General features: G+C 50.1%; 2 protein-coding genes and 1 non-coding gene across 3 annotated transcripts; 1 reads left to right on the forward strand and 2 right to left on the reverse strand.

Annotated features, from left to right (window-relative positions):
* Nucleotides 1–941: 941 nt before the first annotated feature.
* LOC111835417 (E3 ubiquitin-protein ligase MARCHF6) lies at nt 942–16,191 on the reverse strand. Its single transcript, XM_023795712.2, has 26 exons — nt 15,749–16,191; nt 14,651–14,750; nt 13,059–13,132; nt 12,128–12,271; nt 11,265–11,337; nt 10,276–10,444; nt 9,850–10,045; nt 8,655–8,716; nt 8,538–8,570; nt 8,031–8,082; nt 7,883–7,941; nt 7,550–7,630; nt 6,755–6,823; nt 6,300–6,374; nt 6,085–6,219; nt 4,963–5,082; nt 4,770–4,870; nt 4,153–4,290; nt 3,707–3,902; nt 3,419–3,488; nt 3,095–3,276; nt 2,689–2,823; nt 2,415–2,504; nt 2,185–2,317; nt 1,489–1,624; nt 942–1,130 (listed from the first exon to the last, which is right to left on the reverse strand). Exons 1-26 carry the CDS (start codon nt 15,765–15,767, stop codon nt 1,043–1,045), a joined length of 2,730 nt encoding a protein of 909 aa, XP_023651480.1. The 5' UTR covers nt 15,768–16,191; the 3' UTR covers nt 942–1,042.
* Nucleotides 16,192–16,713: 522 nt separating this feature from the next.
* trnat-agu (transfer RNA threonine (anticodon AGU)) lies at nt 16,714–16,787 on the forward strand. Its single transcript has one exon. It is a non-coding gene; the product is annotated as a tRNA-Thr (tRNA).
* Nucleotides 16,788–18,460: 1,673 nt separating this feature from the next.
* Nucleotides 18,461–24,030, reverse strand: cct5 (chaperonin containing TCP1, subunit 5 (epsilon)). Its single transcript, XM_072711100.1, has 11 exons — nt 23,662–24,030; nt 22,928–22,988; nt 22,680–22,844; nt 21,587–21,785; nt 21,307–21,499; nt 20,659–20,808; nt 20,398–20,517; nt 19,615–19,800; nt 19,317–19,454; nt 18,982–19,162; nt 18,461–18,734 (listed from the first exon to the last, which is right to left on the reverse strand). Exons 1-11 carry the CDS (start codon nt 23,764–23,766, stop codon nt 18,607–18,609), a joined length of 1,626 nt encoding a protein of 541 aa, XP_072567201.1. The 5' UTR covers nt 23,767–24,030; the 3' UTR covers nt 18,461–18,606.

Consider the following 24,030-nt stretch of genomic DNA (forward strand, 5'->3'; position numbering starts at 1 on the left):
ATACATGTATAAAAACCATATGCTGGTGTAATAACTTTAAAACCTTGAAGCTATTGTACAGACAGCATGCAGCATCTTTCTGGCTGTACACTGCAGTCATTTATAGGATTTTTAACTAGGTAGCAAGTATAAATGAGAGAAGCCATAGCATTTTACATAACACTACCGTAACTGCAATTTAAAAGCTTGTTCACGTAAAAAAATAGCCAATTGACCTTAGTCCAATGCTGGAAAAAAGTGTATACAGTGGATGTCAGGTTGTTAAACCATTAACTCCTATTGGCAGAGACACAAGGGGTGTGAAGTTTCTGAAGCTTTCCATTGGATCATTAAAACTGCATATGAACTTTAGAATAGGCTTCAAAGTGCTGGTTTCCCTGGAGACCAGGGCCCTGAAGGTGGAAGGGAACCACGCGGTGATGCACAAACAGACAAAGACGGAAAGGACATTTAAGGTGAGGGACGTCTACAAGAATGCCTGTATCAAGCAGCACTAATTTTAGCCTGTTGATTTTAAGCTGGTGATCGACTGTCAGACATAAGTATTGTGGGAAATAAGTGAACCGTTTAAAATCCCGTTTCTTTTCTTATACGTTACCTGTGCTGTGACAATCCTGTTGCATCATTTTAACTTGGGGGGGGGGAAAGAAAAATTATTTCTGTTGAATATCTGGGTCTTAACAATTCACAATGCTACCCCCCCATAACAAATGCTGATCATTTAAAAGTCCCCCCCCCACTTCCCGGCTGAGAGCCGCGTTTCCAGACCAAACAGGAAACCACCAGGTAAAGTGACAACTAGATTTAATAAATTAATATACATTTTCTTGTGAAGATGTACAATGCACACTTATTAATCCAAGTTTGTTCAGAGGTCATTCTGTTCTGGCCTATTTACACATTTACAGTTTTCAGGTTGTACTTACAGGGAGGGGGTGGGGACGGGGGGGGGGGGGGGTGGTTGGGGAGCAGGCTTTGTAATTCTGATGCAAAACGAGACAACAAGGGCAAGTGTCCCCCCACAAAGACAGTCAAGTGGGAGCTACTCCTGTGGGGGACTGCTGGGAGGAGATGAGATCGCTTTGCCAGATTTGCGTTCGTAATTCACCAGCCGCTGGCCAACCAGGTACCTGGGAAGGCAACAGGAGAACATTATGTAGGAACGAGGCTTCTGATTGGGTGGTTACATTCAAATGGCCGGGCCACAGCAATCCCTTTCACCACCACCAGGGGGCGGTCATAGCCAAAGGGCAGTTAAACAGGCATTTTCTTTAGCGTTTACAGTGTGTTAAAGCTGTGTCCTTCAGCACATTTTAACTTCACGATTTTACATTTTGCCTCATGGCTCCATGCCCTAGCCCTCCACAATGTGAAGTACTGGACTCGAAACTAATTCCCACTAGCGGAGACCCAAGGCAATCGCAGAACCGGCTCACAGCACGGGGGGTACAGGGGGCTGCCGCTTCCACTCCCCGGGGGAGAGCTTACTTGTCGTTCTTGATATGCTCGTAAAGGCGTTTGAACTGGCGGATTTGAAAGTAGAGGATTCCCATCAGCACCACCACCATGAGCAGGAAGGGGTAGATCCGGCGCTGGACCAGGTTCTGCATCTCCTTGGCGACGCCTGTGGGGGTGACAGCGCCGTGACGTCAGGGGAGAACACGACCCACGGAACCACCCAAAATGCGGGCGGTTAATGAAGCCTCGTGGATCAGGGGTTTCAGAGAAGGTCATTGGGTTTAATTCTGACCCCCGTTCCTTATGAATGCCCAGCATAAGCCAAAGGTGTCACCTGTTGGCGGACAGGCAATAAGAGTGTTTGACACTGTGCTTTTCAGTATGTATACTTGACGATACTTGTGTTCTCTCGTACCCGTTTTACATCTTCTAATGCTGATGATAAGTTACAATACTTAAGAACAGAAGTAAAGACGACTGTAAAAATCCCCGGATGACATTCTTGTCCCGCCCCCTAACATCAAGGATACATCGGTTGCATCATCGTCAGATGAGACCAATCCCATGATTCATTGTGCACCAAGTTCTTTCGTGGGAGGCGAATTAGCAAGACCAGTCCTGCCGTGACCATGAGTACGATCTTTGCGTTCTTGGTACTGAGAAACGGCGAAAGTCTCGCCGATTCCGGGTAATAAAGTCCGCCGGGGGAGCGCCTTGGAGACGTACCGACAGCGGGGACAATCCCGGCGGCGATGACGTAGGGCACGCAGAGGGACAGCAGCAGGACGGCGATGACGGGGGCAGCCAGTTTGCGGATGATGAAATGCAGGTCGATGTTGCGAATCCCGTTAGCGTACACCTGGGGAGACGGGGGGGGGGGCCGCAATTAGCGCTGAGGAACAGCAGAGAGGAACGAAATGAGCAGAACTGCGGGGAGGGCGTGAGCTGCAACACACCTGCTCGATCACGGTCTTGAGCCACCACTGGGGACCCATAAGAGTGACGGCCGCTATGATTTTGGCGTGCAGAACTCCAAGGGCCCAGTCCTGCAGCAAACACAGGGCAGACGGGAAGCTTCACTGAGAGAAGCCGGCGTTGCCCAGCCTCAACCTGCGCATCTCATCGATTATATTACACTTAAGAAGGAGCGCGACACGAAATAAAGCCATAACGGACTACAGAGATAAAAATATGCTACCCCTCCCCCTCCCAATGTGTAGATTGTCCTACCTGCCAGGGGTAGAAGAGAGGCGTCTGATCCAAGGGGACGCGGAGGGGGGCCACGATGACCAGCTCAAACAACAGCCCCAGCAGCAGGGGGATAACCCCAGCCAGCAGGATGGCGACTACCAGTGTCTTGATGATCTGCACGTGGCGGGAGGTCGCGATGTACGTCATACGCTAAGACAGGAGCACAGTTAACCTACAGCAGCCATGATAGTCCAGCCAGAGACGGCCGACGAAAGGCAGCTAACAAGCCCTGGGACGGTGGCTGCTGTTGGACCCTAGAGCGGTGCATCCCCATCTGGTCCTCAGGGAGCCATAGACGGTGCACGTTCTCGCTCGCCCCCCCAGCTCCCTGCCGCTTAGCGGGATGCCAGCAGCTCAGAGGGCGCCCCTCCGGCCGGCTGCTTACCATGAGCATCCACTCGTGCACCTTGAGCAGGATGACCCTGCGGCCCTGGGGCATCCAGGCCAGCATGACGGTGATGGCGCGCACGCTCAGCCAGCACACGTACAGGCCGCACGCCGCCGTGTACAGCTCGTGGATCTTCGCGCTTCCCGTCCAGAATGACATCAGCCAGCGGCCCGTAAACACTGCCGGGGGGGGGGGGGGGGGGGGGCGAAACCACAGCGGTAACGACCACAAGCTAGTTACCTGATGGCTAATATCCCAATATCAAACCATGTAGGCAGGTTAAACTCTAACTGGGTAAACTGGGTAAGGCCTGGGACTCACCGGGCAGCGTGAGGCAGAGCAGACTCGCCAGCAGAAGAGTCAGACACATGAAGAGGATGAGCAGTACGATCTGCAGAGGACAGACCGCCGTTAAGAGTCACGCCTCAAGCAAGAGGCCGTCACTGACCGCAACACAACTGTCGATCCGCTTGCTGCTGACAAATTCTGATTGGCTGTTGCTAATTATCCCAAGACCAATTAAAACTGCCCTCCCCCCACCGAATTGATGCCAATCCCACGGCCAATGAATGAGGGTGCGGGTCCGAAGCGCGGCAGGGGAGCCTTTACCCTGAAGGGGAACCGGATGGGCCGGTGGTAGGGCTGGAAGCCGACGGGGCCGCCCTGCTGCAGGATGGCCTGGTGGGCGGCGTGCAGCCCCTCGCCCACCACCGGGGCGGCGCCGTTGTTGTTGTTGTTACGAGCCTGCTGGTTCCCATTGTTCTCATTCTCCTCCTGATCTCCCAGGAGGTAGGAGTGCAGGTCCCTGTGCGGCAGCGGGAGGTGAATTTTAAACTTTGCTCAAACAAACAAAAAATAATTACGATGACGGTGATATCCACAACAGCAGTAAAGCACAAAACCTCAAAGATTAGCCTAAAATGCAATGTCTAATCACGGGGGGGGCCTGGCCCGTTTCCTGCCTCCCAGAGGGGCACCGTATCAGAGGTCGCTCCTGTGGGATTCCCGCTAAGGGGCGTTGCCCGGGTGACGGCGCGGAGCGGCGGCGGGCTCACAGCAGGTATCCGGCGGTGACGGTCCAGGCGCGCACCAGGCCCTTCAGCCACTGCCGCGTGTGGCCCTGCTCCAGCAGCGCGGGAAGCACCACCTGCAGCAGCAGCAGCTCCAGGGACAGCTCGCTGACGGGGGCGTCGCTGCGGGGGCGGGGCAGGAAGCCACCAATCAGCATTAAGGGGCTCATTCACATGACCTGACACAAGGGCCACATTGGACAGTCACGTCCTCCACAGTCACCAGCAACACTGCCCGTCTGAATGCCAGCCAATCCGCTTTAAGCACTGCCCCCCGACACTGCCCACCGCTACAGAGACGGTCTGATTGGTCAGGCATCACGCCTTAATGCACTGAACCAAAAACAACGGACCATCTAGGCCAGGTTTAGCGAACCTGATCCATGGAGAGTGTTCAGTTTTCAAATGGATGCCATTATTTTTAGGATACATGACAAAGAATGGGAACCTAGGAGAATGGAGTGGATTCATGCAGCCCCTGGCCACCGTGACAGCTGAGTCACCTAACAGTGACAGACACCTGCATTCCATGACTCAACACGCACACCTAGTGAAAATATAACATCCCCCACCGTGAAGAGACAGTGAAGCCACAGACGCACCTGTAGAGCATCACGTTGTACGGCAGAAAGCTCGGTAAAACTTGCTTGATTATTCGAATGGGCAGCCATAACATCAGGAGGACGATGGACCCAAACACGACCTGCAGGGAGAGAGGAGACCCACTCAAAGGCGGCTCTTAAGTCGGCACAGGGAGAGGGAGAGAGAATGAGGCGCCTGCAGCGCGTCGCTCACCACTGATAAAATGAATCTGCGCAGGTGTCTGTATATTGGCAGGTGGATCATTTCCTGCACCGGGTTAAAATCGGGATCGTTCAGGTTTCTCAGAAACCACAGGACGCCAGGGCGCAGCACCTGGGACAAGGTCAGACAGCACGTGAGCCCCGAGGGAGCGACAAGGTCAGACAGCACGTGAGCCCCGAGGGAGCGACAAGGTCAGACAGCACGTGAGCCCCGAGGGAGCGACAAGGTCAGACAGCACGTGAGCCCCGAGGGAGCGACAAGGTCAGACAGCGCGTGAGCCCCGAGGGAGCGACAAGGTCAGACAGCGCGTGAGCCCCGAGGGAGCGACAAGGTCAGACAGCGCGTGAGCCCCGAGGGAGCGACAAGGTCAGACAGCGCGTGAGCCCCGAGGGAGCGACAAGGTCAGACAGCACGTGAGCCCCGAGGGAGCGACAAGGTCAGACAGCACGTGAGCCCCGAGGGAGCGACAAGGTCAGACAGCGCGTGAGCCCCGAGGGAGCGACAAGGTCAGACAGCGCGTGAGCCCCGAGGGAGCGACAAGGTCAGACAGCGCGTGAGCCCCGAGGGAGCGACAAGGTCAGACAGCGCGTGAGCCCCGAGGGAGCGACAAGGTCAGACAGCGCGTGAGCCCCGAGGGAGCGACAAGGTCAGACAGCGCGTGAGCCCCGAGGGAGCGACAAGGTCAGACAGCGCGTGAGCCCCGAGGGAGCGACAAGGTCAGACAGCGCGTGAGCCCCGAGGGAGCGACAAGGTCAGACAGCGCGTGAGCCCCGAGGGAGCGACAAGGTCAGACAGCGCGTGAGCCCCGAGGGAGCGACAAGGTCAGACAGCGCGTGAGCCCCGAGGGAGCGACAAGGTCAGACAGCGCATGAGCCCCGAGGGAGCGACAAGGTCAGACAGCGCGTGACCTCTCATGGAACGACAAGCGCGCTCCAAGAGCAGACATTAAATAAGGGAACTCATTTTAAAGTCAGTCATCCAGGTTGGAGCTAGAGTAAAATAATCATTAAAAAACAATAACAAATGATCAGCCTGTTAGAACACCAGTATGAGATGCGATGGCTTACATGCAGACAAACACAGGCACACACAGGAGCCAGCAGAATACCGTACCTCTCGCAGTAAGAGAATAAAAGATGCGAAGTAGAAGACGTAGACCATGCCGACGAGCCAGTGCAGGAACATGGTCGTCCCAGGAGCAGAGGTGAAGCTCATCTCTCTGTCCTTCAGAGAGGCGTCGAACATCTCCTGCAAAAGGGTGATGCAGAGGCATCAACACGAGCGCTTTCTGAAAGGCCGGGACCTCGCGGGGCTCCAAGAAATCCTACCAGGGAGCAGATGTCCAGCCACCACCCGCAGATGAGCGGGAAGACGCCAATCTCCACGACGACCAGCAAGGAGACCTGAAGCCAAAGCTGCTGATCAGAGTCTAACAGGACAAAATCGCCTCCGTAAACTAGCAAATCCCTAAACCTCAGACGCTAGAACTCACTAGGCTGTTTTCCTCTGTTTTAATAAAACCACAGGAATTATAGTTTCTCTTTCTTAGCTCATCTAAAATGTACTGTCTCCAGTTTTATTCATTAAAAAGGAGGGAAGACGGTAAACTGGAGAGAACACACTTAAGGCACATTGAGACAAAAACATAAAAAGGGATGTTTAAAAGGCTGTCACCATGACATCAGAAATACAAAAAAAAAAAATGTACAAATCAGTGCGCAACATAACCATGGAAATAGAGACAATGCACGTTGGGTTAATGGGGCGGCTCTGGAACGCTCACCTTCACCACGATATAACACACCCCCAGCAACCGGCGGGATCGCTGGAAGCGCACAACCGCGGCCAAGCCCTGAGTTTGGCCGTTAAGGAGCATGACACCACACGGGGAAAGCTGCCCGTTCAGGAGAAGACATCCATCCATCCATCCATCCATACATACATACATACATAGGATACAAGAGCCAAATACAAATCAGACGATACTAGGGTGACCAAATAATCCATGTCAGAGGGACACTGAGCTAGGACAGGGTTTGGAAACTACCATTTCAATCAAAAGGACCTGAGTTTCACTTAAGCAGAGTTGATGCATGCCGATTGGCCAGTTTCTTATAATCATCCATATGTTGCTAATGAGAATGTGAAACAGCTGCATACGTCTTTCAATCAAGGAAACAAACCAGTCGAAGCACAAGAAGAACTGAATTATTTAGCCAAGCATAGGAGCCTCTGTAAAACCTGAAGTAGCTCAGTGTCCCCCCTGCTATGGTCGCCCCGGGTGACGCCCGCTGTACCGGCAGGATTACCCGGTCGCCCCGGGTGACGCCCGCTGTACCGGCAGGATTACCCGGTCGCCCCGGGTGACGCCCGCTGTACCGGCAGGATTACCCGGTCGCCCCGGGTGACGCCCGCTGTACCGGCAGGATTACCCGGTCGCCCCGGGTGACGCCCGCTGTACCGGCAGGATTACCCGGTCGCCCCGGGTGACGCCCGCTGTACCGGCAGGATTACCCGGTCGCCCCGGGTGACGCCCGCTGTACCGGCAGGCACGGTGCAAGGTGTCAGCAAAGGATACGTGGCAGACGATCAAGGTGACGGCCAGGAGGACGTAGCCCACGATGGTGGTGATCAGGCCTTCGAAGTGCGAGGCTTTCACCTAGAAACACAAGAGCAGGGCCCTGAACATCACCTCCTATGGCATTTTAGAGGTTCACTGTTAGGGGGATGGAGGGGGAACCAGAAAACATTCATCTCCAGCTCCCTGAGCTCTGAAGAGAGGGCAAAAAGGCTCCTACTGACTGCACTGCAAGCTGGACTTTTACCTTAAGAGGTACGGGCATGTAGCTGAGGAAGCGCTCAGATCGTTATCAGGGAAATGGGAAGGCGGGGTCCACAGAGGGGTACTCACGTAGTCCTCGAATCCCAGTCCCACCACGGAGAAGTGCCCGATGTGATAGGGGCAGAAAGCTGAAAGACAGGGGAGTCCCAATTCGCGTTACCGTGTCGATGGCATTACAAAGCGGAAGCAAGAGCAGGGGGCAGAGAGAGGAACGTACCGAACACCAGGATGAAGAGCGTGTTCAGGGACACCACCCAGAAGACATGCTCCTGCGAAGCACAGCGCCACATTTCCAGATTACATCTCATTTATCCAAAACAATGTACATTGTTCAGAAAGCAAGGTCGGACGGTCCTTGGAGCAGGGGTGTCAAACCCCAGTCCTGGGGGGCCAGAGCCCTGTGTAGCTTAGTTCTTTCCCTGTTCCACCATAAATGATTCAGCTCAAGAGCTGTGTGGTAATTAGCACAAGGACCTGAATCAGGTGTGTTAAATGAGGGGAAACCCAAAAATGTGCAGGGCTTTTTGACACCCCGACTGTGGGTTATGGGCCTTACCCTGGGACCCCACGGTGAGATCACTCTGCCGACCCAGGGATCTGAACCTGTGACCTTCTGATTACAGACACTGTATCCTAACCCTCTGAACCACAAACCATCCCCATATAAAGTGAAACAAATCACTGCTCTACCAGTCAACACTCCCGATACTCTAACAGTACATACCAGGAAGACCAAGGAACCATCCAGTCCCAGCATCTGCAACACGGAGACAAGAGTTACACTGTAGAGTCGCTCAGGTACCAGGTTGGAGAATCTCTAGATGGGCTCCAAACCACTCACCCTCTCCCACGTCAGCTCCTCAGCCGCCCTGTCCCACTCCAGTGCATTCCAGTTCATGTCATCTGCGAGGAGAGACATGGCAGACCTCTAACTGCCATTTGCAGTGAACAACAGCACCTGGCTCACACACGCACTGAGACACTGCAGACATCCATCGGCCTCCGGCTCACACACGCACTGAGACACTGCAGATATCCATCGGCCTCCGGCTCACAAACGCACTGAGATACTGCAGATATCCATCGGCCTCCGGCACACACACGCACTGAGACACTGCAGATATCCATCGGCCTCCGGCTCACACACGCACTGAGACACTGCAGATATCCAACTGCTCCCGGCTCACACACGCACTGAGACACTGCAGATATCCAACGGCCTCCGGCACACACACGCACTGAGATACTGCAGATATCCATCGGCCTCCGGCACACACACGCACTGAGACACTGCAGATATCCATCGGCCTCCGCCTCACACACGCACTGAGACACTGCAGATATCCAACTGCTCCCGGCTCACACACGCACTGAGACACTGCAGATATCCAACGGCCTCCGGCACACACACGCACTGAGATACTGCAGATATCCATCGGCCTCCGGCACACACACGCACTGAGACACTGCAGATATCCATCGGCCTCCGGCTCACACACGCACTGAGACACTGCAGATATCCAACTGCTCCCGGCTCACACACGCACTGAGACACTGCAGATATCCAACAGCCCATGACTCACACACGTACTGCCCTGATGTGACACCTGACCCATTAAAGCTGAGTTTAATATCATATATTTATCAGGGCTGTCAAAGTTAATGCGTTAGCAGTGATGTGTAAAGTCATAACACCTTAGTATTTCTTTGGTTGTTTCCTGACTGTAAAGAACGCTAGAGCATCAGTCGCGACCCTGCACAGAATTCCAGAATTCACAGCTAAAATCAAAACGTTCAATTACATTCATTGCGATTAATCACAGACAACTGTGCAATTAATTGGTTTAATCGATTCACAGCCCTAATATTTATATTTACTGTGCAGACACTTTTTTCCCAAAGCATCTAAAGAGCACAGCTCAGGGCCAGCCAGTGCGCCAGGAGCAGCTGGGGTCAAGGCCCTTGCATATGGGCCAAACAGTAAAATCACTCTGCCAACTGCGGAATTTAAAGCCACAACCCTCTGGACGGGGTACCTTGTGCGCCGTTGTTGCCATCAGCGGCATCCTCGGCTGCTGCTTCGACTTCGTCGTCCGCTTCCAGCTCCTCTGCGGGATCCCCCGGGACGTCGGGGGCTGCAGGTACCCCAGCAGCCGCCACGTTCTCGGCCGGGGGGTCAACAGGCGCCGGTGCGGGCTGGTTCTCGGCAGGCCTGTGCCCAGCACCGGGGGCCTGAGGCAGCATAACCACAGTGAGGATGATACCAGTGTCACAGCTACAGCACAGCAGTCATACATATAATTGGGATATAATTCAATGATATCGTGAATGTGAACGTCGCCCCCTGTGGTTATAACACCAACAGCAGTCAATAAACTTGCAATAAGCTCCAAGTTTAACGATCCCTCAATCTGCAGCCTGTAGAATCTGGGTGTGCCGCCGACAGGTAAAAATAAACACACCTCATTGGCCGGCCCTGCCACGTTATGAGCCTGCTGCTGATTCTGCTCCAGCCACTGGGGGGCGCCGCCGTGGACGATCTGCTCCCGCAGCCACACAAGGCTGATGAAGGCGCACAGCGTGCATGTGACCACAAAGCAGCCCTGCAGGCAGTCGGCCAGCAGGTTCTCCCTGGAAAACAGCGGGCACACAGCTCATAAGCACTGCATACACAGGGGCTCACCTCTGCCCCAGACAATCATCAAGACAAAGAATACGTCCCCCAAGCATGAACAACAAATGCAGCGCACCATTTTTAACAGGAACTTACGGCATCCCATTCTAAATCCATAAGCATCAATATGGAGTTGGTATGCATAGCAGTTTGAGGAAGGCCCTGTTCTGTTCCAGCATGACTGCGCCCCAGTGCACAAAGCAAGGCCCATAAAGACATGGTTGGGTGAGTCTGGAGTGGAAGAACTTGACTGACCCACACAGGGCCCTGACCTCAACCCCATCAAACACCTTTGGGATGAACTAGAATGAAGCAAGTCAGGCCTTTACGTCCAACATCAGTGCCTGACCTCACAGATGTTCTTCTGGATAAATGGACAAAAATCCCCACAGACACTGTCCAAAATCTTGTAGAAAGCCGTCCCAGAAGAGTGACAGCTGCTATAGATGCAAAGGGGAGACCAACTCCGTATTGATGCCTATGGATTTAGAATGGGGTGTCATAAAAGTTCCTGTGGGTGTAATGGCCTGGTGTCCCAGTACTCCTGTCTGTATAGTGTATTTACGTCACAGGGACTGACTCCCTGTCTAAGGCAGACTGCAGGGTAACACGCTGCTTATTCACAGCTCTCCGTTTTCAGCACCACACCACGCTGCCGTCATGGCACCGAGGCCGTCGGCACAGCGGGGGAGGCGGAGCCAGCAAGGCGGGAGTGGCCAATCGCCATGCCGACAGCGAACGGGTTATGGGCGGGCGGGAGGGGGGGGAGGCACTTACGTGGACAGCATGTCCAGCGGCAGGGTCAGGAGAGAGCTCACAGAGCCAGTAAACAAGCACTTGTAGATGCGACCTTTCGGAAAGGAGAGGAGAGATGGGCCTTTAGCACAAGCCGATGGGCACTGGGATGCATCTCAAACAGCACAAATCTACTGTGAAATCACTAAAGCACTAAGCAATGAAGATGAGCAATTCAGCAAAATAAAATCTCCCAAGGAAACCTGTAAGTGCTGTCACTGTGCCGAAGACTGTTAGCTACTGTCGATACTTAACACCATGCCAGTGACTAGGGCTCTATTCATGGTGAGAGTATATGGGTAATTACACAGATTAAAGAACCAAGAAAGTAGAATCTTCATAAATAGATATAAAACGTTATTCATCCGTCCATTTTCTGCAGCCGTGCACATGTGGAACACACAGGCAGATCCTGCTATGGCTCATATGACACCTTGTACAGCTGAACTGTCCCCAGTCATTTTTAAAGTTGACTTTGTCAGCTTTCCAATAACTCGACTGATTTCATAAATATGTTATCAATATTTTCATCCAATTCAGCTTGCCATATTATTTACTTTATGTAAGAGAAGAGCAGAGGTTTGAGATCTGAAGGTGGAATTAAACACTGCTGTGTATCCGAGCTTAGGGCTCTGTCTAGGGGTGCAGCATTCAGCTGGAGAGGGTTGCCAGATATTGCCGCCTACGGGAACCTGCGGGTTGCCAGCAGTGACAGAGACTGCCTGCAGGCGCTGGGCATTATGCTGGTGTGCAGGCAGAGCCTGTGAGCGTGGGCAGGGGACTCTGCAGGAGAAAAAGCCCCGCCCCCCCGGTGGGGGAGAGCGGGGGATCCGTTTAACACTTACAGGCTGTAAGGGGAACCACACCCAGCCAGGCGAAGGCCACCAGCGTGTAGTGGAACCAGTACCGGATAGCCGTGCCGATACTGGTCACGAGTCCAGCGAAGATGTCCTGGACTGGGAGCCGGGAAGGCATGTCTGGGGAATAAACTGGACAGGGAGGGTGGGGAGAAGATGCCAGAAGGCTTCAGCTGTTTGCGTTTTGCGGGAAACGGCCGCCCCCCCCCCCCCGGCAGCTCCACACCCGACTCCCTTTGCAGACACTGTCCACCAGCATGCTGCTCCGCAGTGCAGACACTGCGGACACTGTCCACCAGCATGCTGCTCCGCAGTGCTGACACTGCGCCGATGTCAGCACTGCGATCCGAGAACACAGATCATTATTTTAAAAATTCACTTCATAAACACGCTTTCAAAGCAGCCAAAGCTAAAACATTCAGGCATTCAGCTGATAGCCTTTGGAATTGAAATATATACTTAATCCAAATATCGGTCTGCACTAATTATTTGCATTTTTTGCTACTGAAAGAATTCCAGTGGGACAAACCTTCACCAAACACAATAGGGAGCTATGAGAACATCAGATGCCTGGGCACCCCCCAGACGGGCTGTACCACTCAGACACGTCCGTGTTAAGAAGCACAGGAATGAGACTGATGCTCTACTACAGCAACAATTACAGGGGGGCAGTTTTCATATCACTCTGCATTTAAAAGCAGTTATACAATAATCCCAGAAAAGGACAGTGTTTCCTTTTACAACCAGGTACAAAAAGCACACAGTGTTTGCACAGTCAGAAAGTCATATTCGGGGCAATTTTGTAGAAACGGAGCTTAAGAGTAAAAAGGAAAGTTTAACGAAGGCCAAGTGACAACCTAAAAGTACAAAAGCTACAGGAGAAACCACTGACCCTCTGTGGAGAGCTGGAAATACTTACTGGGCGTGAAAGCAAAGCGGTGCTTGCATAATTCGCAGTACTCTTTCCTGCTGTGTTTCAGCCACTGGACCAAGCTGAAAGACAGGAGGAAGCCAGATTAAGTGTGCAGAGGAGATGCATAGGAAACTGCCAGCTTGATCAGCTGGGGGAATTCAGAACACTGCCCCTAGTGGTTATACCAGGTCACGCACAACTTTCCGAACACATGGCGAATTTCTTTCCCTGACTCCAGCCAGACAAGCTGTGAGGATGGAAGAAACAGCTGATCCCTCCTGGAAAATCAGAAGCACCTGTGTGCAGAAACTGTGCAGCCAGCAGCTGGCACAATGTTAGTGGCACAGTCATAAAGAGCCGCAGAGACCACGCAGACACAGCTCAGCTGCGATAAGCGTCTGCTTGGCGGCCTTGCAGCTCCGCCCGAACACGCCTGCCTCTACACTCTGCCAGTGACGCTCGCAGACAGGTGAGTAGATGGGAGATCCTGCACAGCAGTGCCTCCTATTTGGCTGGCAGAGCTGACAGAGCGTGAGCTTATAATACAGGTTCCCAAAGCCTGGGTTTACTGAGCCCTTTGTGCAGTGGTCTTTCATTACAGGTCTGCCACGTCACCAGGCCGCGCTTTTAAAGGGACGGGGAGGAGGGACAGATGATCTGCTGATGCTGCAAACATGCAGGAAATCCATTGTTAAAGAGCCAGAGGAAGAGCCCAAGTGAGACTTTGAGGAAGCAAATGACAGCAGCAAAGCCAAGCAAAAAACAGGTCAGAATTTAACGTGGAAACTTCACAACAGGCAATAAGGGACTAAAGAACAGATCTGGTTATACAATACTGCTAAAATCTTCAATGGAATGCTTGGCTAACTGAGCTGGAAGTGCAGACTGATGTCACTGTTTATTAAGTTAATGCGGCACAGACATGCTAAGCTAACATGCTCTCCCCGCTCCGTCAGCGAGGTGCACAGCTCCTGTGGGCCGTGGGGCAGCCCCAGCCCACATTAAGTAATCAATTACACTTTCTCCGGCGGATAATAGTTTTGTCCCAATTGCGAAAAAAATAAATAAAAATGCAGCCGCTTCAGATCCTTTATGAAGGAGCAAAGTGGCGCTTTCATGTTTACGAGCAGACATGCCCAGCCTGTGTCAGTGGAGAAATTGACTAATTGGCATCTAATGAGGATGCTGGGTGGGAAATGGGGCTTTCAGATGTAGGGGAAGAGGAGTTAAAGCTGCTCCTGTCTCTAACGAAAACCTATTAGGATGCGCTGGGCACAGGGAAACATTATAAACTACAAGCAGACACTGCAGCACCAGAAAAGCAATTATAGAATTAAAAAGTACACATTACTGAACTTTATGACACATTATATGGGGATGAGAGCTACAGGCATGTCTGTGCCTGTGATCGGAAGGTTGCCGGTTCAAGCCCGACCTCAGCACGTCTGTGGGTCCTTGAGCACGGCCCGTAACCCCCAGCTCCCTGAGCACCACAACAGGTGGCTGCCCTTCATGCCAGGGCTTGTTGCCATGGAGAGCGAGATGGGGGGAGGTAAAAAAGAGGATTTCCCCATTGTGTGGGGGTAGGTGGTACATACCATTCTTGGTGGATAAACTTAATGCTGCCAGTGCAGACGCATGGGTGGTAGAGGGGCTTGTCGTGGGTCGCTTCAGACCGGCACACCCTGCATATATCAGCTGTGAAAGGGAGGAGAGACGGCCATTGGCCGCTGCTGATGAGGACCCGGAAGATCATAGGCTGAGCCAATAAAACTCTGTTATGCCACGTGGATTCATACATTCAGCGTTAATCAACTCCTCTGAACTAGAAAAAAAGCATTTAATAAGTAAAAAAATAAAGCCCATCAAAAACAGCTTGCCAAGAAAACATAAACACGCAAAACAGACTGCTGACGATATTCACTGAAGATCCGCACGGAGATCAATTTAATTTGTTTGGTGGGTTACACCAGAATCACTGGGCAGGAAGAACAAACACCTCAAAACATCTTACAGGACAGTGACAGCCTAGCCACAGAAGTAGGGTGATAACGGCCAAGAGCATGCAAGCACATACACATTATAAAGAAATCATGACAAGACAATACAATGCAGTTGTTTTCATCTTTTGAGTAAAGTACATTAGTGTAAGATGGGCTGGCGACGGAGCGGTGCCCGAACTATGGGGCCTAACCAGCGCTAACCAGCCCTTAAATGTCCACTTAACAGTACCTCCCTCCCGTGTGTGCGAGAACTCTAGTAATAAACAGGCATCTGATTACCCAGTTAGGTACAGTAAACTATATTTAACTAAATTAACTAGGAACTACTTTGCTTGACATTTACTCTAAGCGATTAGCCAGACAGCGGCTGATATCGGTAGCAGTCTAAATATCAGAAGAAGCTTATTTTGGGAACAGAATACCTATATATAGAAGGTGACATTATTAAAGTCAGTTAGTAAATAAAAGTTAGCCCCCTCTGCCAGCACGGTCACTATCCGACACCGCAGCATGTTACCTAGCCGTGTAATTAGCGCAGCGCTCGTTAGCTTCCGTGGCAAAGCTCAATGCAATTCATTCAATATATATATATGCAGTTATTTTCTATGAGGTTAATAAGGAAACGACACAGATTCTGGCGGTTGTGTTTCGTAGCACTTTAGCTGCCCCGTTTATTTATAAGTAGCTAGATACCTTCTTCGGCGGCCTCCATCTTGAACGACAGCGGACTGTCCTCTTCACATCAATATAACGTGTGGAGTCTGATAATAAAAACACAATCTTAACCGAAACATCTAACCAGATGGCTAATTTGAAATGAGGGACCGGGTCCGCGGCCCTTTCTTTAACCAGCTAGCCAGCTACCTAGCTAATTACTCAAACTTAGCAACGTTAGCCACTTCCGTTACAATGTGCAGCCTTATCGTCGACTCAGTCGGCGAATAATGACACCAACTCCTCGACTACCTATTCAACATGACATATCGCCATTTTGTTAGTTAGTTAACTGTAGCTAACGACTCTTTCCTCAAACCCCACCGGTACTTCGCACTAGCCAGCTAAATTGTGAAAATGCATTTAGTATCTGACAGCAATACTACAATGTTTACGACAGGTTAGTGCGCATGCGCTAATGAGCGACGGCAGTCGGCTTGTGGGTCTGTAGAAAGAACGAAAGCCACAACTCGTTTTCCTGGAAATGTGTAAAGATTTTCTAAAGATTTATAACATGCCGATGAGTCTGGTTCCTGTGCTAGGTTGTCAGTATTTCTAGAAACAAATTATTTATTAACTCCATTAAGATTCTACTCAATATATATAGGGGCCACTAGATAATTGCATTCAACTACCTTTTTAAGTTTCTTTTGGCTATGGCGTCCCAATGAGTGACATAGCTTTTTATGTGTACGTTTATGTATTGTAAAACGTGATTAACAGATCACTCTCCGATCGAGTAAAATGCAGGGTGTTCCATAAACATCACGTGAATCATGGGGGTTCGTCACTCTAAGGTGGTATATCTTTTCATAACGTACCCGATTCACTAAAACAAGTTAGACGGTGAAAAAAGATCTATTACATATTCCATAATACAGGAAATGGGTATAACTATGTAATATTTATATTATCAAGGCTTTATAGTTGCTGTCGTAACGTGCGGCGCCGTGGCTTAGTTGGTTAAAGCGCCTGTCTAGTAAACAGGAGATCCTGGGTTCGAATCCCAGCGGTGCCTTTTTTTTTCTTCTCTGTTGTTTTTTTACTTTTTTTTTGTACTTTAATAAATTCTGTCCATAACAATGATGAAAAGCAATGAATACAAAATTTATAATCTAGGAACGGGTTTCCATGGCTAAGCATCTGCATCCAAGCCTTACATCACAAAGTGCAATGCAGAGTGTCGGATGCAGTGGTGTAAAGCACACTGCCACTGGACTCTAGAGCAGTGGAGACGTGTTCTCTGGAGTGATGAATCACGCTTCTTTACCTGGCAATCCAATGGATGAGTCTGGGTTTGGCGGTTGCCAGGAGAAAAAGTACTTGCCTGAATGCATTGTGCCAAGTGTAAAGTTTGGTGGAGGGGGAATGATGGTATGCGGTTGTGCTAGGCCCCTTAGGTCCAGTGAAAGGAACTCAATGCTTCAGCATACCATGTTATTTTGGACAATTATGCGCTTCAGTCTTTGTGGGAACAGTTTGAGGAAGGCCCTGTTCTGTTCTAGCATGACTGGGCCCCAGTGCACAAACAAAGGTCCATAAAGACATGGTTGGGTGGGTTTGGTGTGGAAGATCTTGACTGACCCACACAGGGCCCTGACCTCAACCTCATCAAACACCTTTGGGATGAACAGAGATTGTTAGCCAGGCCTTCACATCCAACATCAGTGCCTGACCTCACAGATGCTCTTCCGGATAAATGGGCAAAGATTCCCACAGACACTGTCCAAACCTTGTGGACAGCCGACCCAGAAGAGTGGCAGCTGTTACAGCTGCAAAGGGGGGACCAGCTACATATTGATGGCTATGGATTTAGAATGGGGTCTGATAAAAGGTCCTGTGAGTGTGATGGGCAGGTGTCTCAATACTTTTGTCCATATAATGTAGGACTAATCATAGAAAATAAGTCAAATATATAACAATGCATTACAAGCCATACATTTTTTTTATTTGCACTGTGTTGCTAATTGTCAATTATACTTGCACTTTGTTGTAAATCTATTTATTGTGTTGTCCAAAGTTTCCTTTTCAACGGCAAACAATTTCCTGCATGTTCTACATACTGGCAATAAAACAGAACAAAATTTAAACATGCCTACATTAACGCATCCAGTATAAACGCCTGTTTAGCAAAAATAAATTAAAGAATAGAAAACCACTAAATAAAAGTCTGGTTTCGTTCTTTCCAGATTTTGCTGTGTATTAAATGTAACCTTTTCAGAGAATTTGAATTATGGCCCCAGTTGCCGACCCCTAACAACAGCGTCAGAATGTTGTAAAATCTGAGTCTCGCAACTTGGATGGCAGTCTTTGTTGCAGATGCATTGGACTCTTAGCGCAAGACTCTGATATGTAAATATAGAGTAAGACTCTGATATGTAAATATAGAGTAAGACTCTGATATGTAAATATAGCGTAAGACTCTGATACAGGTATGTAAATATACAGTACTTTTTAGCCAAACACGCAAACTTGTTCTATGATACTGATTTTTATTAATTCATATGGTTGGTGCCCCAGCTCTTCACAGTGAATACAGCCTAGTACAGTTCGATCAGAAAATGGAAAAACTTTCCAATAACCTATGCAGATGTAATTCAGAAATAAAAGCAGAATGCAAAATGCTGTAGAGCTGCGCAATATGATGGCAATTTAACCAAATGAAAAAAAAAAAAGCCAATATGCCAAAAGTGATTTATGACGTCTCAGTTTATTTCTGAACTCCGTACAATTACAGCTTGGAAGGTTAACATGGCAGGGAATAAATAACTGTCCTCCTAACTGGACATGCTCACGCCCAGCGACGGGCGGCAGACATGGCAAGGGGAGACCCAGCATTAATCCTCCGACTCGCCCGGGTTCCTGATGTCGTCGATCTTCAGGATCATCTTCACCACCTGCGTGGCCAGAGAAATCTGCTGCTTCTTGCCGATCAGCGTCTCGATCACGTGCTGCTGCTTCATGTCTGGGGGAACATGCCAGAAGGATTACACAGGCGCATGCATTTTAACTGGGAGCGGCAGGACGCTGCTTCAGTCCATTCTATGTTAACAGTAACAAAATTACCACAGAATCTAAGTACAGTTTCAAAAGAACTGACTTTCTTTGCTTGATATCAGTTCTCTCTCACTATCCTATTACTCTCCACCTGGGAGTATCACTGCATTAGTGTGTTGCATCAGCCCCACCCCCGAGGTGACGAGCTCACGTACCATTGGTGCCCTGATGCAGGCAGTCGATTCCCAACGCTGGATTGTTCTCCTTCACCTGTCTGGCACGGACCTCGGTCATGGTCTGAATGGGGCTCATCCCGCTGTTCTCTGCTAGGGCCATGGGGATGATCTCCAGGGCGTCGGCAAACGCTCTCATGGCGTACTGCTCTAAGGAGGGGCACTGCAGAGGGAGACACACCGCGGTACACGCTTTAGCTCTGACATCATCTGGAAAGAACAACGAGGGAAGCTTCCCCGAAAGCCCATGACTGGACGACCTCCTGCGGCCGAACACAGATTAATACGCAGAGCCAGACGTGCCTGCTGCATCATACCTTGTCGGCGGCTTGGTTGACGGCGAGAGCGCAGGCGATCTCAGAAGCGCCACCTCCGTACACGACGCGGTTGTCGCGTACCAGGTTACGGATGACACACAGGGCGTCGTGGAGGGCACGCTTGGCTTCCTCGATGATCTGCCCAGAAGACACACACACATTCAGCATCAGATAACAATGTGTGCCTGTCCAAATCATACACAAGGTATTTGCAATTCATAGGAGGGGAATTCATAAGGAAGTAATTTTAAGGCGTATCTGACTGAACGGAGTGACGCAGTGACGCATGCCGCTTTACCATCTTGTTGCCGCCCCTGATGAAGATGGTGACGGCCCTGCTGTTCTGGCATTCCTCGATCACCAGCATGCGGTCCTTGGTGGTGCCGAAGCAGATCTCCTTCACCAGCCCCGCGGTGCCCAGCTTCTCCGGGGTCAGCTCGCAGAAGCGGGGCACGATGCGGCCGCCCGTGGCGATGGCAATCAGCTGCGGACCCGAAGCAGCCTCCATTGGTCAAGCAGCTTAAGCTAAAACAACCCGTCTGCATGCATACCTTTGTGGGGACTCGCCATTCATTTGGGGCAAAACCCTAATCCCAACAAGGACGACCTTAACCCTACCCAGCCCTAACCTCGATCATAAATAACCACGCAAAATACGAGACTTTTGGCATTTTCACTTTTTCATCAGTCATCTGTGCAGTCACAGATTCTTATAAAATTGAGTTTCCCCTTGTGGGGACTGAAATTAATTAATTAATTAATTTTTTTAAAATACAATGTGGGGACATTTGGTCCCCATGATGCAATACATACATAATCACCCCCCCCCACACACACGCACATACGAGGCAACAACATTTCAAACAAACTAAGCAAAGGTCTGTTTGGGTGATTCCTGAGTAGGAGCGACAGACGCGATAATCAGTTTACATAATTCTGACAGAAGAGAAAACTTGACAGTATAAGCAGCAGTAAAACCGGTTAAGCTTTCAAGGAGGAAACAGCCCCCCCCCCCTCCCCCAAACCCTAGCAGCTGTGTCTAAGAGAGAAACCCCCACGACCCTGTGTGGTCTGCACTCACCTCGATCTCGGGCCCCCCCACCCAGCGCACGGCAGGAAGCTCGCTCTGCAGCAGCAGGTGATTGGCCTCGTCGTCGAAGCCCCACTGACAGATGGCCAGGTTTGCACCGTTCTCCTTCACCTGCGCGCCGAATCAAGACACTGACATCAGCTCTGGAAAGACCCCCCCCCACCACCTCTAACCCCAGACCACGGGTTACACCCCAACTAAAAGGGGCCGTGCCTCCGAAAGGACACGACGCAAACGCAAACCCGTACCAACCTGCCGGATCATTTCTTCGAATTTCTCCTTCTCGTACTTCTGCAGGGCTCTGTAGTCCTCCACGGACGTCACGTCCAGCTTGTGCTTCGTCTTGGGTTTGGGCGGCTCGAACGGGCAGGTGAGGATGGCGATTTTCACGTCCTTCAAAACCTAAAATAAACGGTACAAAGCATTACAATAACAAAATTACACCAGGGATGCAAGATATTGAATACTGGCAAAAAAAATCCAACATGTTGATATTTTCAAACTAATTCTACCCGACAGATATATACACACTTGGCTAATATATTTCCTAGCTTTGTCAGATATGACTGACGGGTTGCTGACAGGTTTTGACAGGCTCTGTATTTTCAGAAAGTCTTCATGCTTTTCAGGATGACGACTCTTAAGATGCGCAATTTAACTGATAGTGTTAAATGAGTGTGTTGTGTGCCCAGTGTTGTGTGCCTGTAGTTAAGTCACCTTATCAGCCAGGCTCATTGGTAGAAATTTTCATATCACCTGATGCCGATAAAGAACTTGATAAGCTTTTATTGGCCGATACCGGTGTCATGCCGACATAATCATGCATCCCTGAATTGCGCCTCGTCACACGCCCCTCCCATTTCAGGTCACACGCCCCTCCCATTTCAGGTGGAGCCCCACCTTGGGCATCTGCGGGTGGCTGAACTCCTTGTCCACGATGACGCCCTTGATTAGCTGCGTATCCTCCAGCTTCCCGCCCACTTTGCCCTCCATCTTGATGAGCTCGAAGTCGACATCCTTCCTTTCCATGTCCGCCACGGTCAGAATGGCATTGACGGCAATTTCGGCCATCTGCCTGTGGCAGCGATTGATCCTGTGGGACAGCAGAGTGAGAAAGTTAGAAAGAGGTGGAGGTCCGCAGCGAGCTTCTCCCAGAAGAGGTAAAACGATGGAGCTTTACACTTTGGAGCCGAGGGTTGTCATGGCTGTCTGGATGAGGGGCTCTGTGTTATTGGGGTCCACAAGGAAGCTGTCGCCGATCTTATCCAGCTGCCTGATGGCGATGCGGGCTGCCTGGTCGTAGCCGTCGGCGATGCGGATCGGGTGGATCCCCCGGTCTAGCAGCTGCTCAGCTTGCTCCAGAAGGGCGCCGGCAAGTACTGAGCAGAGAGAGCGGCAGCGAGTCAGAAGGCTGACTAAAGCAGACCGACATGGGGCACCGGGTGTCAGAATTTCAGTGGCAGGCGATGTCACCTCCTTTCATGCCTGAACGTCGCTTATTCCAAACATTATATACTAACAGCGATGCACCGATCGCATCTTCCTTGATCGATCCTGATTATTTTAAAAGCCTGCCTTGCTGATACTGATCCTCATCGATTCCAGTTCTTAGGTTAATAACTAGCAAACTATAATTTTTCAACACTTCTTTAAATCAACATAGCTTTCTGCAAGCAATGTATTTAAAAAATAACTTTTCAAATATAAATGGCTCCGCAAGTGTTGAATTAAATTAGTTGTTCCAAATATTTTGTGGTGGTTCCTCTACGGTCAAATTCTTGTTCATATGCCACACGCACTGTATTTAACGTCTTTGTTTCAGATGGTAAAAAATCTCCAAACAGCAGACAAGTTTCCCATACGTGCATTACCTCAGGCAACATTAGGAGGGGGGGGAAGGTGAGGGGTGGGGGACACGACTATAGAGGGAAGCGGATTGGGGCAAATAGCGACATTAGCTGGTAAACAGCATGACAGGCTCATAAAACAGGTCATATTTAGACTGACCAACCGACTGCCAGCGAGTGCCAATCAGGGCAAAAAATTGGCCATTTCTGGTCACTAGCATCCTTAGATACTAAATAAGATTAATTTTATGTAGATGGTACATAACTAAAAATACAAATGAAATATGAAAAATCTTACAAATTCTAGTCAATGGATGTAACCATTTTTCAGATTCAGAACAAAATGATCCGGTCAATAAAGTAACTGATTGCTTAGTTACTTTCATATGAGGTTAAGTTCCCACACCAGTCCCCCCAGTCTCTTACCCACTACACCGGTGGTTCCATCTCCAATTTCATCATCCTGTGACTTGGACAGCTCCACCATCAGCTTGGCGATCTGGTGATCCACGTCCATCATGCTGAGGATGGTGGCCCCGTCATTGGTGATCGTCACCTCGCCATCCTTGTCTACCATCATCTTGTCGAGACCTTGGGAAGCACAACGTGGGGTTATCAGTCACCTGCAAAGGCCAGGAAACGGAGGGCACGTGCAGAGGCCAGGAGACACTTACCGTTGGGACCCAAAGAAGTTTTCAGCGTATTTGCCACCGCCTTCGCCGCCATGATGTGAGACTAAAAAGTGCAAATATAGGAAAATAATTAACAAAACGCAGACAACATACAGCTTTTTACATAAGACAGATCGCAAACCTCGGTGGCTTCTGGGTTATGACACGAGGATTAATTTTATTCATTTGAATAATTATCGTTGAACTTCATGCTTATTGAAACGCCAACCCAACATACGGAACAGTTCTAAATATGTGCATTCACTGTGATACCGGTCACAGATAAATGCATCCAACATGAAACGGCTACAGACTAAACTCGCTTGTTAAAGTAACAGCAAGTCATGCTCGGCTCGCCGGTCAGACACACGGACCGCCATGCGCTTGTGGATGGATGGCAAACCGCTAAACGGCCGCGCCCCGCTGCATAATTACACCGCTATGTGAATATATGCAGCTGAAGTCCAGGAAAAACACTGTTGATGCATCATCGTTAATGCCCATCTACTCCTGCAGCATGCCTGACTTTCCTTTGTGTATCTTAACAGGACCCCCTTAAACATTATAGCGCAAAATTGCCGAATAGCCTTCGTTTATAGGAAAAACGCACAAAAAGGATTAACGGGCCCATTTTAATAGATTACTATGCACTATAGTCAGCTGAAGTATCTTCAGCAAATGATGCTAAAGAGACATAAGCAAGCATTGCTAAGCGAGCCGGCTAACCGGCGCGGTACCTTCAGAGCGTCCAGGCCCGTCAGGCGGGATTTTTTATCCTGGTCCTTGATAATGATGAATGGACGCCCATATTCATCGAAGGCGAGGGTTCCCAAAGTAGACATTTCAGGCGTCAGATACTGGTATCCGTGACACTGCTAAGGTATTGAGATATAGCAGCCTCACAAAGACACGGCACCATGTAGCATGGGGCCACGCGCCGTGACTTCTGGAACAGTCTTTGGCAGGGGAGGCGAGACCACGTACCAAACGCATAAATACAAAATACACCAGAAGCTGCTTCTCCTCTGTATTTCTTTACATATCAAAGCAGTATTTTTAGCTAGCAGTAGGTAACAACAAATACGGTGTGTAAGACTAAGCTTAAA

The sequence above is a fragment of the Paramormyrops kingsleyae genome, chromosome 4, assembly GCF_048594095.1.
Source record: "Paramormyrops kingsleyae isolate MSU_618 chromosome 4, PKINGS_0.4, whole genome shotgun sequence".
NCBI lineage: Eukaryota > Metazoa > Chordata > Actinopteri > Osteoglossiformes > Mormyridae > Paramormyrops > Paramormyrops kingsleyae.

Coding starts and splice junctions, on each gene's coding strand:
- LOC111835417 (XM_023795712.2), bottom strand. Junction 5,083..6,084: donor TTATTCTCTTACTGCGAGAG/GTACGGTATTCT, acceptor ACCTTGTCCCAG/GTGCTGCGCCCTGGCGTCCT. Junction 2,824..3,094: donor TGCACGAGTGGATGCTCATG/GTAAGCAGCCGG, acceptor CGCCACGTGCAG/ATCATCAAGACACTGGTAGT.
- cct5 (XM_072711100.1), bottom strand. CDS start 23,766: ATGTCTACTTTGGGAACCCTCGCCTTCGATGAATATGGGCGTCCATTC. Junction 22,989..23,661: donor CGGGCCTGGACGCTCTGAAG/GTACCGCGCCGG, acceptor TGCACTTTTTAG/TCTCACATCATGGCGGCGAA. Junction 18,735..18,981: donor CCTGCATCAGGGCACCAATG/GTACGTGAGCTC, acceptor ATGTTCCCCCAG/ACATGAAGCAGCAGCACGTG.